A 13,323-nucleotide genomic window follows, 5' to 3' on the forward strand; every position below is an offset into this window, starting at 1 on the left:
AATAGAAAAAGATAAATGTAAATAAAATAGAGGATTGAACCAAAATTACTATTGTAAAAAAAGAATAAGAAGACTAATATTTATAATTTAAAATAGGAGATCAAATTATGAATTTAACAAAAAATAATTAAAATTATATTTAAACCTAACTTTTAATTATACTTGGTATGAAATTTGGGGTGCAGAGCTTGAGTTACTTGCTATTGAAGGTATTTTCGAGGTTATTTATAGAAATTAATTAGATAATGTGCTAGTGACGTAAAACTTTATAAAAATTAAATATATAATACGAGTCTACTTTAAATACTAAACAAAGATATACTTACATTTGATTTTTACTTTTCAAAACCTATTTACCCTTTAAATAATAGGTTGAATATAAATTGTCTTTATATTTTGGTACTTTTTATTTTGATTGAATTTCAAAAGTTTTATTTTCATTTATATTTTTGAAGAATTTTGTTTTTAGGACTTTTAGTTGTTTTTCCTAAAGCTAAACTTAGATCAAACCATGAAATAATTGAGCTATAAAAAATCTACCTTTAATTTAAACTCAAAATTGAAATTTGTTCAAGACCTATATTTTATTGGATAAGCATGGGTTCCAAACCCACTTGAACTGTCTCGCTCCCTCTTGAAAAACACTATTTATGAAGAAAATTTATAGAATTTTGTTAATTGAAAGAAAAAAAGGGCTATTAAGTGGAGTAGTATTCTCTCCAATCTCGAATACCAGCAACAAAAATATTTTCTTCTTAATAAGTGTAAAATATATTTACCCAAGTAAATATTAAGGAAAAACAAAAGAGGGTTGAGGTTACTTTCTTCCCAAATCCCAGTCAGGCAGATCTAATTAATTCATTGAATAATTGTGAACAGTATACAGTAAAGAGTGTGATTTTGTAGAGAGCCAGAGAGGTCAAATCGAGTGGCCAAAGGTTGGGTGTCTTGTTTCGTATTTTTGTGGTGCTGCTGCTGGTATTGGCTAAGAGGCTTTCAAACAGAATCCATTGAGAGAAAAAAAAAAAAAGATGTAAGAGAGAGAAGAAGGAAACCCCAACCCAATAATCATACTCGTACTTGGGATGATATTGGATCATCTCAACCTCAATTTTCTACAATATTAAATAAACAATCACCTTCATTTTTTTTTTCTCCTCTTCATTTCTGATCTCATCCCCATGGATCCCTTTGATTTAATACGCGAAGGTATATATATATATATATATATACACACATACACTCCCATTTGTTTCAGATCTTTTTCTTACGCTTCTCATTAATTTATATATCTTTCATCTCTTTCTTTCTGCGAATTGCAGCTTTGGAATTACTGTTATTGTTGTTGTTATGTGCTTTTTTTGGTCTATTTTCTTAGTCGTTGAATTGCGCAAGATCTCTTTTTGAAGTTCGCGGCTTCTGTATTGGAAGGTTGTGTTCTTTGCGCGCTCGAGCTTTGACTCGTTCGCTGTTATTCCTGTCTTGGTTAATGTTAGTGTCAAATTCGGGTTTGAATGTTCTAGGTTTTGATTTTTTTTTTTAAACGTGTTATTGGGGTTTCTATGTAGGTACTGGTCGGGAATTCTGTGTATTGTTTAATTTCTCTTGGAAGTTGTTTTGTGACATTTTCTGTTATTTAGTACGAAATATTTTTTAGGGTTTTAATCCTTCCTGCTTCAGTTCTGAATTTGGTCAGTGTTCTCAGGAACTTATTCGGGTGTATGTAATGTAAGTTTTGCTATAATTTCCTTAATTTGCGCTGGTTCCTTTTTTGTACAGTTTACCATTATCGGATTCACTTCCAAATTAAAGTGACGAAAAATGGCAAGCTATATTTCATTGCCGTGATAATGAAAAATAGTAGTAACTGCAGTTCTATAGTGGGTTATTTATTTGGCACTTTTTTTATGTTATATGGGATATTATTGAAATTATCTATTGGATGATGTATGGAAATTTTGTGGTGATTTTTTATTTTATTTTTATAAATCCCCCCCCCCCCCCCCCCCCCCCGTTCTTTTTATAGCAGTTTGGTTAATCAACGAGCATGATCAAATTGAACCATTTTCAGGGTTTGGTTGAGGCTGACTGGACATGCGCTGTTACTACTTTTAAAGTCTGTTTATGCTGTAGTTATTTTGTCCATATTTTAGTTAATAATGAACTTATCCAAGAAAGGACCCCTAAGGGATGCAAAGCTATTAAGCCCAAACAAGGCAACAACTCTGAATCCAAATGCAGCAGAGTTTGTTCCTTTTGCCCTCAGATCATCGTCATTATCTGGAACTACCAGCTCGGTAGATGCAACAGCAAAGCTTTCTGCTGCTGGAGCTCTTGGGAAAGCAGTTTTTGATAGATCAGAATCATCCATTTCAAATAATTCTGATGATGAGGTACACCAATACTGGCGATGTCAGCTCCCTGATGATATCACCCCTGATTTCAAGGTCATGGGAGAAGATGAGTCTCGAGTTCTTGATGATCTTTCTTTAGCAGGCTTATCCATACATGATGACAATGAAGCCTCCAGGTTTCCTTCTTCTAAAGGAAGTAAATATATTATAAATGAGCAGGAGGAAATATCTCAACAGCATGTTAATGGCAATAGCTTGGCAGATAAACTAGGGTTTTCCAATTCAAGCTACAGGGAGGACCCATCTTCTGGAAGCTTTTTGAATGTTCTGGCAAAGCCTTGGGAGGGGCCAATTGGGAGTGCTGACCAGTGTATTAGCAGTGGTCAAGAGGGCCTTACTTATGATGACAACTCTATACATGGATACTTAAATGATGTTTTGGTTGAAAATGCAATTGTGGATGATACTGATCTGAATCCTTTGGAGTTTTTAGCTTCCCTGTTCCCTGGTTTTGCAGCAGAAAGCCTTGCGGAAGCTTACTTTGCTAATGGATGTGATTTACATCTGACCACTGAGATGCTCAATCAGTTAGAGGTAGGTTGATTTTCACATAATAACTGAACTGTGGTCAAATTATGGTTCCTTATAAGCTCCTTCTCATGCATTTGACTGTGAAAATGTATGTGTTGTCAGTTACATTTATGCACAATATCTATCTCCTGCTTGTTGCAGTGCAGTATGCTCTTGAGCATTTGAGTAAACTTCTCTACAAACACTTTTAGCAGAAGAAAATTAAATGAATTGAAGTATAATGAATCAAACTTTTCCCATGACTGTTAAAATCAACTCACACACCTCAATTGTTTTAGAAGTTCCGCTCATGTAACTTTTCCATGAGTTGATTTTAGTTTTTGGTAAAAGTTTAACTCATTTTACCTCCTTGATTCGTTTTTTCTTCTTCTCTTGTATAAGTTTGTCCAAATTTGCTCTTAGTACAATACTAAGTCTGATGGCATGGATGCTAAGTATTTAGAGCAATACCTGTGCCTTGTTTTGGCAGGGAAGATCCGGCTCCCTATAAAGTTGTGAGGTGATTCAAGTGCAACCTACCTAGCTTCCAGTTCCTAATCGCTGTTGCCTGGTACTGGGGGGAGCGGTTGTTAGAAATAATCTTATTTTTCAATTTTGATCTACACTCTTTTTGAGTTTAATTTTGTGATAACAGTCCTCTGCAGCATGTTATCCAGGGCCATTGGCATTTATTAACATTTTGTTAGATACATATAATTATGTATTGGTATATGATCAAGTAGTACAATTAGTTCTCCATTCCATGAATACCATAGTCATCTCTTATGATTATTTCCTATTTCTATGGAATATTTTTTAATCTAGGAACTTTATGTTGATAATCTCCCTTTCCCCCCCAACAAATTTGTAGCTTCAAGTTGATGGCGGTTTCAATCAGAATCTGAATTCAAAGACTCTGTCAGCTCCCAATCTCAGTGCAATGGACTACCCTGCACTTACTTCACCAGATGGCCAGACTGCTTCAGTAAAATATGTGGTTGATAATGTCCAACAAAGTGGCAATCCTTACCGATCATTTGACAGTGATGTGCTGCTTTTCAAATCTGGCTCTTCAGTTCCATCTGGGGGTGGTGCTATTGAATTTGCTTCAGCTGTTAGGAAGTTGGCTTCTCAGGATTCTGGTGGTATTTGGAAGTATGAAAAAAATGGCTCTGGTGATGCTGCTATCGGCTCAAGTAGGACTTCAAATGTTCTGGCTAGTGATTACAATGGTGGACAGGGGAGAGCACACTTTGTTGATCGGTTACAGAACGTTGGTTCAGCTCGGGCAGCTCCTGTTTGGCTTGAAACCAGTGATGCAGTTGGTAAATACTTATGTTTATATGCTTCAATTGTGGGATGTATTCTCTGTCCATTATTTTCTTTAACAATTTTGCATGGCAGCAAATATGTTTTCAGAGCTGCGGGAAGAGGCTCGCGATCATGCATGCTTACGTAATGCATATTTTGAGCAGGTGTGTCTTCAATTCATGCTTTGATGAAGTCACTGGCAATTAGAATATGAAATAATGGTTATTTTGGCTTCACACCTCTTACTTGGATCTATTGACACATTCCCTTGACTTTCTCAGCTCATATTAGTGTGTGTGTGTGTGTTTATCTTTGGATATTCAAGTTGACACTGTAGATTCAATAAGAGCTGTTGTTGGGCTGATACCAGTTCAAGAATAAACAACAAAGTCTCTTATTGAGTCATTTGTTTTTGAATCTATTTGACTTTTTTTTTTAAAGTTTAATTGGATTTTAATTTGAAAACAGGCACAGCAAGCCTATCTAATTGGTGATAAAGCCCTAGCAAAGGAACTAAGTGCTAAAGGGCAACTGCACAACATGCATATGAAGGCTGCTCATGGAAAAGCTCAAGAATCCATTTACCGCCAGAGGTTTGTTGTTCCCCAATGCTTTCATTCCTGCTCTCCATGTAAGTTTGGATATAAAAAAAGTTTATATGATGTTACCACCATATTTTGCTGGCCCCACAACCTGTATATATTTATTGACATGAAAGAATTCCTTTTGTTTGGCGAGCTGGCTCTACCCCTTTTGATTGTAAACATATTTTTATTTTTTTCCCCCTTAAATATTTTTTATGCCAATTACTTGTTATTGAGAAGGACAATAATTGTCTCTCGCCTATTTAAGAGGTGTGAACAATCTGAACCCTTCAAATAGAATTTTGTGATGCTAATTTGTTACCCGTTTGCTTCTAAAGAAAACTGTATGAAGCATGAGTGTATTTTAACTCCATGGAGAACATATACTGCACTAAGTTGCTGCAGCTCTTCCTTTTTCTTTGTCACATGTACAGGCTGCCTAACTGTTTATTTCTGGAATGATTACCGAGTCCTATACTCCCATGCCATATCACTGTATGAACCAGAATGTTTATTTACATTGTTTGTTGGGTTCTGCCTCAGTCATTGCAAGTGTTGCTTTTTTCAGAAATCCAGTTGCTCCAGAGGTGCAGGGCAATGGAAGAGGAAATGAGAGGATAGTAGACCTACATGGGTTGCACGCAAGTGAAGCCATTCATGTGCTGAAACATGAGTTGAGTGTGCTGAAAAGCACTGCCATAGCTGCCGAGCAGCGTTTGCAGGTTTATATTCTTGTGGGGACAGGTCATCATACCAGGGGTTCTCGCACTCCTGCGAGACTTCCAATAGCTGTACAGCGTTTTCTTCTTGAAGAGGGCATTGACTTCATGGAAACTCAGCCAGGCCTACTACGTGTTGTGATATATTGAACCAGCCAAGAATGTGTACAAGTTTTTTGACACAGTATAAAGTCCACCAACACGGACATTTTAGTTATTGTTGTATCTGTATATGCCCGAAGAACAGGAAAAAAAAAGAAGAAAAAAACAGTTAGGGGAGAAGGAAAGAGAAGGGTTGTAGCAGAATTGTATCGTTAAGGTTTAGGGGCAGCGTCATTTTCCTTCCGTTAATTTTGTACCCTAATTTTTTTTTTTTATTCAGATGTAACTGATAGAATTCAATTACCCTATAGAACAATTGATTTTCCAAATTAGATTCAATGCCAAACAATTTATATCTCGCAACCTTGCAAATTAGACTCAATTACGCGATAGAACAATTTATTACTATATACGATTTATTTTAATGGTGAGAAGAATTCCATGTAGTCACAAAAGTGACAATCCATCTCCCACTGCAATGATCATGGCCTTGGTATTATCCCGGAGATGAGAACCTTGTCATGTTAATAATGATTCCAGCAAGGTTGAGAGAGACATACTATTTACTAGTCTCACGCAGATAATAGTCTCAACTCTCAGGTGTGTCTCTTTCATGTATGTTCCTTACTAGCACGAGAGATTCAAACTGGGTTTAAATTTACATTGTTTACCTAAACACAAGTTTTGCTTGGAGTAACCCTCCAATTTCATCTCATAGAAATAAATAAAAAACTTATAATTTTGTTTTTGGTAAAGTAGGAAAACAAAGACAGAAAAAAGAAATTACAAAGTAGACAGATCAAGCTGTAATTAGGCAAGAATGCCAACAGGGGATCAAACCAAGCTCCTATATTTGAGGAAGAGGACATTCTTTTTAATCTGATAATATTTTTGAAACACCGATTAGCTGGATGCATGATTTTATCATTTTTCACTTGGAAAATAGGAAAAATGATAATTTTTTTGGTACATATGAAAAATATTACTTTATCAAAACGATTGTTCTATGACAATTTTTTAATTGAAAACATGTGAAAAAAATTATATAGTAAGAAAATAAAAAATACATGTTCGTATCGTATGCATAATTTTATCATTTTTAACTTCGAAAGATAGGAAAAATTTACTTTTTTTGGTACATCTGAAAAAAATTACTTTATCAAAACAGTCTATGACAATTTTTTTAATTGAAAACATGTGAAAAAAATTATATAGTAAGAAAATAAATAATACATGTTCCTATGGTATAAAGATTTATCTAATTAAAAATTACTCTTTAAAATAATTTTATTAATTTTTAGGCTAAATTGTAATTTTGATTTTCTTATAATTTTAAATCTACGATTTTGATTCTTCTATGTTTAAATCAAGACATTTAGTCTCTTATTTTTCACATTGAGTAATTTTGATTTTTTAGTTGATCATCTATAATCAAACATTGATTTTAGAATTAAACTCATGACATTTTATTCAAAAATAAGATAATAAACTATCAAGACACTTGTTTTGTTTAATTAACTTTATAAATATTATTTTGTATATATCATTAGTCAAGAGTTATCAATTTTTTTCGAATTATAAAAATTTATAAATTAATAAATATTTAATATATAATTTTATTTTATATTATGGTATATATTTTAATTTTGAATATTTTACATATTTTAATTTTAATTTTACAAATTAATATATAAATTATTTTTAATCTAATTATATAAATCAAAATAATTACATCAATCAATATGTAAATTATACAAATTAATTAAATTTATTTTAATGTGTAAATTATTTTTATTCTAATTATATAAATTAATAAAATTATAATATTTGATTTTTTAAGGAAACTTACTTGTTAATATTTTCATTTTAACTGTAAGAAAATTATTTAGTAAATAACTTATTAATAACAATTATTTAAATAAATAAAATTACACATGTAAATTACTTTATTTAATTTATAAAAATTATGTAAATTTATTTGTATCTATAAATAATACAAGTTTTTATATTAATTATGAAAATTAATAAATTTTTAATTTTAGGACTGTTTAAATATTATTTTAAATTTACGTAGTTTGTATAAATTACATAAAATAATTTTTGTAAAATATATATATATATATATATGAGTGTGTGTATATATGTATGATAGATGATGATGTTTCACATGAGATTGACTTTTTTTTATGTGAGAATAAAAATCTTATCTTTATTCGTTAGTTTAAAATTAAAGTCTTGTTTAATCATAAAATTTCTATCAGATCTACCAAACAAAAAATTAAATATTTAAAACATTTAATTTATGTCAAGATCGTCACTATAATCATCCTCATTGTTGCAATTACCACCACCATGATCATCATCATGACTACCAATGTTGACACTAACATGTCACCAATGTCGTGATTGTCACCATGACTATCAATGGTGATCATGATAGTGATGTTGTGGTGATGGTGGTAGTTGTAGTGATGATCTTGACATAAATTAAATATTTAAAATATTTAATTGTCTAGTTCTTATAGAAATTTTATGATAAATTTAAATTTAAAATGTGTTAACCTTACATTTCAATCTTAATCAATCTAAGATGATGATGACTTTTCTCACACGAGAATCATCCTTATATGATACGTCATCTATATATATATATATATATATATATATTAGTTTATGTATATATATTTTTTATATTATAATAAAATAAGAACAATATTTTACATATAATAATTTATTAATTTATATCAAAATAAAATTTTATAGTGAAAATACACGTGAAATTAATATTAAATATATTTAAATATTAAATATTTATTTTTTATTAGAATTTTTTATAATTAAAAAAATCAACAACTCTTGAATAATGGTATATGTAATATAATATTAACTAATTAAAACAATTGGTTTAGTGGCTTATAGTTTTGTCTTTTAATAAAGGGTGTTGAATTTAATTCCTACTAATATTTTTTTTGTTTTTCATTTTTATGTAACATCAATATTGTGAATTTGAAATTATAAGAAATTAAAATTACAATTTAACCTAATTTCTAACTAGTTGATAATTTAGAAAAAAAAGTTACTTTTTTATATAAATATTGTTATACTTTTCTTTTTAATCCTAATTTTTATACACTCAAACAATAAAAATATTTTATTAATACCTCTTATTTTTTTAATCTCTTTCTTGTTTCATGATCACATATGTGTTCTCTAAAATGTCTATGTCCCTTGGTTATAGAAAAATTTTCTTTTCTTTTATATCAGCCAACTTTAAAAAAAAATACTACTATTTCTTTAATTGGTTTAATTATCTATTTAATTTTTATAGTTTTCAAACTTATTCTTTTTAATTTTTAAGGTATAACAAGCAAATTTTTTAGTGCTGAAATTTATATTTTAATTCTTAAGAGGTCTTGCAGTTAAACACTAAAAATTTTACTTATTATTAAATTTTAGAGACTGCTTATTAAGTAAAAAAATAAATTTGAAAACGTAAAATCTAAATGAATAATTAAACTTTTTTAAAAGAAATATGCATGCCCCTGTACTGAAACAGCTACCAACAATTCTCCAAACTCGTGTTGTAGGCAACATGATCGGAGACTGAGTTCCGAACTCGAAGATGCACTTGCGACTTCGAGCTGCCACTTCCACTGCAAACCCATTGACCCCACGCGCTCACCTCATCCACTCTCTCCCTCAATGCTTCTCCATCCTCCGCCAGGCCATCGCCGCCTCCGACTTATCCCTCGGAAAGCGCGCCCACGCCCGCATCCTCACGTCCGGCCACCACCCCGACCGCTTCGTCACCAACAACCTCATCACCATGTATGCCAAATGCGGCTCCCTTTCCTCCGCGCGCAAACTGTTCGATACAACGCCCGACACCAACCGTGACCTCGTTACCTGGAACGCCATCCTCTCCGCCCTCGCCGCCCACGCTGACAAATCCCACGACGGCTTCCACCTCTTCCGTCTCCTCCGTCGCTCCGTTGTCTCCACCACGCGCCACACTCTCGCCCCCGTCTTCAAAATGTGCCTCCTCTCAGCTTCCCCCTCCGCCTCCGAGTCCCTCCACGGTTACGCCGTCAAGATCGGATTACAATGGGACGTGTTCGTCGCCGGTGCTCTGGTCAACATATATGCCAAATTTGGACTAATCAGAGAGGCACGCGTTCTGTTCGACGGAATGGCTGTGAGAGACGTTGTTCTCTGGAACGTCATGATGAAGGCTTACGTCGACACATGTCTCGAATACGAAGCGATGCTTCTCTTCTCTGAGTTTCATCGAACTGGATTCCGTCCCGATGACGTCACTCTCCGCACTCTCTCGCGGGTTGTTAAATGTAAGAAAAACATTTTGGAATTGAAGCAGTTTAAAGCTTATGCGACGAAGTTGTTTATGTATGATGATGATGGTTCAGATGTTATTGTGTGGAACAAGGCACTGTCTCGGTTTCTTCAGAGAGGTGAAGCTTGGGAAGCTGTTGATTGTTTTGTGGATATGATAAACTCACGTGTTGCGTGTGATGGCTTGACTTTTGTTGTGATGTTGACTGTGGTTGCCGGTTTGAACTGTCTTGAACTGGGGAAACAGATTCACGGCATTGTCATGAGGTCCGGGTTGGATCAAGTTGTCTCTGTTGGGAATTGCCTTATCAATATGTATGTTAAGGCTGGTTCTGTTTCTCGTGCGAGGTCGGTGTTTGGTCAAATGAATGAAGTGGATTTGATATCGTGGAACACCATGATATCTGGTTGCACGCTGAGTGGTTTGGAGGAGTGTTCTGTTGGGATGTTTGTTCATTTATTACGCGACAGTTTATTGCCAGATCAATTCACTGTTGCAAGCGTTTTGAGGGCTTGTTCGTCTCTTGAAGGAGGTTACTATCTTGCCACACAGATTCATGCTTGTGCAATGAAAGCTGGTGTCGTCTTGGATTCGTTTGTTTCAACTGCTCTGATTGATGTCTATTCCAAGCGTGGGAAGATGGAGGAAGCGGAATTTCTTTTTGTTAACCAAGATGGATTTGATTTGGCTTCGTGGAATGCTATAATGCATGGATACATTGTGAGTGGTGATTTTCCTAAGGCATTGAGGCTTTACATTTTAATGCAAGAAAGTGGAGAGAGATCGGATCAGATTACTCTGGTGAATGCAGCTAAAGCTGCTGGGGGATTGGTGGGGCTTAAACAAGGGAAGCAAATTCACGCTGTTGTTGTGAAAAGGGGTTTTAATTTAGATTTGTTTGTCACTAGTGGTGTTCTTGACATGTATCTAAAATGTGGAGAGATGGAAAGTGCACGCAGAGTTTTCAGTGAAATACCCTCACCTGATGATGTTGCTTGGACTACTATGATATCAGGATGTGTGGAGAATGGACAAGAGGAACATGCTCTTTTCACGTACCATCAGATGAGACTTTCCAAGGTGCAGCCTGATGAGTATACCTTTGCTACCCTTGTCAAGGCTTGCTCTCTTTTAACGGCATTGGAACAAGGGAGACAAATTCATGCAAATATTGTAAAGCTAAACTGTGCTTTTGATCCTTTTGTAATGACCTCACTTGTTGACATGTATGCTAAGTGTGGAAATATAGAAGATGCGCGTGGTTTATTTAAAAGAACGAACACGAGGAGGATTGCCTCATGGAATGCCATGATAGTAGGATTAGCTCAACATGGAAATGCCAAGGAAGCCCTTCAGTTTTTCAAATATATGAAATCTAGGGGTGTAATGCCAGATAGAGTTACTTTTATAGGGGTTCTTTCTGCGTGCAGTCACTCTGGTTTGGTATCTGAAGCCTATGAGAATTTTTATTCCATGCAGAAAAACTATGGTATTGAACCTGAGATTGAGCACTATTCTTGTCTAGTTGATGCCCTTAGCCGTGCAGGGCGGATAGAAGAAGCTGAAAAGGTGATATCATCAATGCCTTTTGAAGCTTCTGCTTCAATGTATAGAACATTGCTTAATGCTTGTAGGGTTCAGGTTGACAGAGAGACAGGAAAGCGTGTAGCAGAAAAGCTTTTGGCCTTGGAGCCATCTGATTCAGCTGCTTATGTTCTTTTATCCAATGTTTATGCGGCTGCTAACCAATGGGAAAATGTGGCGAGTGCTAGAAATATGATGAGAAAAGTAAATGTGAAGAAGGATCCTGGGTTTAGTTGGGTAGATTTGAAGAACAAGGTGCATTTGTTTGTAGCCGGTGATAGGTCGCATGAAGAAACTGATGTGATATATAATAAGGTGGAGTATATTATGAAGAGGATCAGAGAAGAAGGCTATGTCCCTGACACAGACTTTGCACTTGTTGATGTAGAAGAAGAAGATAAAGAGTGTTCTTTATATTATCATAGTGAGAAGCTAGCAATAGCGTATGGGCTTATGAAAACTCCACCATCCACTACATTAAGGGTAATTAAAAACCTCAGAGTGTGTGGAGATTGCCATAGTGCAATCAAATATATATCAAAGGTTTTTAAGCGAGAGATTGTTTTGAGAGATGCAAATCGATTTCATCATTTCAGGAATGGGATTTGCTCTTGTGGTGATTACTGGTGACAATTGAATGTTTCCCTTAACACTATCCCATTATTTAAGTGGGCTTATGTGAGAGCCATTAGCTAACCTTCCTTTGGTTGGCTCCTCTTTGTCATTGACTTGCAAAGTATGCACTAGCTAGGTATAGAGATACACTTGATTTCAGTCTTTAACACATTGTTGTCGAACCGGACCAAATAGGTCGGTTAAACCAAAATTCAGTTGCTGGGCCAGTTTGGTCAATCTTCAAAACTGGTCTTATAAAGAATTAGTTGTTCAAAATCGGCTAGAACCAATCCGGACTTGTTTGTTGGAAAAATATTTTTTTAATAAAACATTTAATATTATAATTTATAATGATTGATACAATTTTATCTTAATATTATGATAATGGATAAGTATTTGAAGCAGCCTTTACTATAACTAAAAAGCTCATTGAGTTTGTGTGGCCTAAAGGAGAGAAATGGGAAAGATGAAAATAAATAAGAGAAATAGGTGGTAAATATAATAAATTTTAAGAGTGTTTGATTTTAGAGAAATAAGAAAGAAATAGGATAGCCAGAAATGGGAAAAAGAACCAAAGAATTATTCACAATTGATATCGGGTTTGGATGTTTGAAACTTGAACCCGAATCCAACCAAACAAAAACGATCTTGCATGCAAGTTGTATCTTTGAAAGGAGGTGAATTTTATGCGTTGCACTACAATTGCACTTGTCATCTTTCTCAAACATAACGCATCTGCTTATAACAATTTTCTTTGACACGAGATCATGCCATTTGCAAGCTTTAGTTTCTGCACTTATGCCTAAGAGAACACACGCTAGAAACTCTTGTTATTAAGCCTTTTCCTTTTGTTGTTAGGAATATGCACATGACCAATATTGCAACCGAACACCCTAAAGTAGTCAACTGAAGGTTTGAAACAATGAAACCTCACCATGCTTCCTTTGGAGTCATATCCTTCACTACGTGTATATTGTATGACATCGATTTAGCACATGGAAAGCCCAGTTGACAGCTTCAGGACAGAATTCTTTAGGAACTTGTTTCTCTGACAGCATGCAACATACCATTTTCATGATTACTGTTCGGTGCTCTGCAATCCAATTTTACTGTGGGGTGTAGGCTGTAGTGAG

General features: G+C 34.4%; 2 protein-coding genes across 2 annotated transcripts; both read left to right on the forward strand.

Moving 5' to 3' along the window:
- Nucleotides 1-663: 663 nt before the first annotated feature.
- On the forward strand, nucleotides 664-5,972 carry LOC100806301 (polyadenylate-binding protein-interacting protein 7). Its single transcript, XM_041014823.1, has 6 exons — nucleotides 664-1,209; nucleotides 2,072-2,948; nucleotides 3,796-4,249; nucleotides 4,329-4,399; nucleotides 4,704-4,828; nucleotides 5,388-5,972. The coding sequence occupies exons 2-6, from the start codon at nucleotides 2,160-2,162 to the stop codon at nucleotides 5,686-5,688; spliced, it is 1,740 nt and encodes a 579-aa protein (XP_040870757.1). The 5' UTR covers nucleotides 664-1,209; nucleotides 2,072-2,159; the 3' UTR covers nucleotides 5,689-5,972.
- A 3,213-nt stretch (nucleotides 5,973-9,185) lies between these two features.
- On the forward strand, nucleotides 9,186-12,452 carry LOC102666538 (pentatricopeptide repeat-containing protein At4g33170). Its single transcript, XM_006578035.4, has one exon. The coding sequence runs from the start codon at nucleotides 9,263-9,265 to the stop codon at nucleotides 12,203-12,205; it is 2,943 nt and encodes a 980-aa protein (XP_006578098.1). The 5' UTR covers nucleotides 9,186-9,262; the 3' UTR covers nucleotides 12,206-12,452.
- The last annotated feature ends 871 nt before the right edge of the window (nucleotides 12,453-13,323 follow it).

This window comes from Glycine max, chromosome 4 (assembly GCF_000004515.6).
Source record: "Glycine max cultivar Williams 82 chromosome 4, Glycine_max_v4.0, whole genome shotgun sequence".
Lineage (NCBI taxonomy): Eukaryota > Viridiplantae > Streptophyta > Magnoliopsida > Fabales > Fabaceae > Glycine > Glycine max.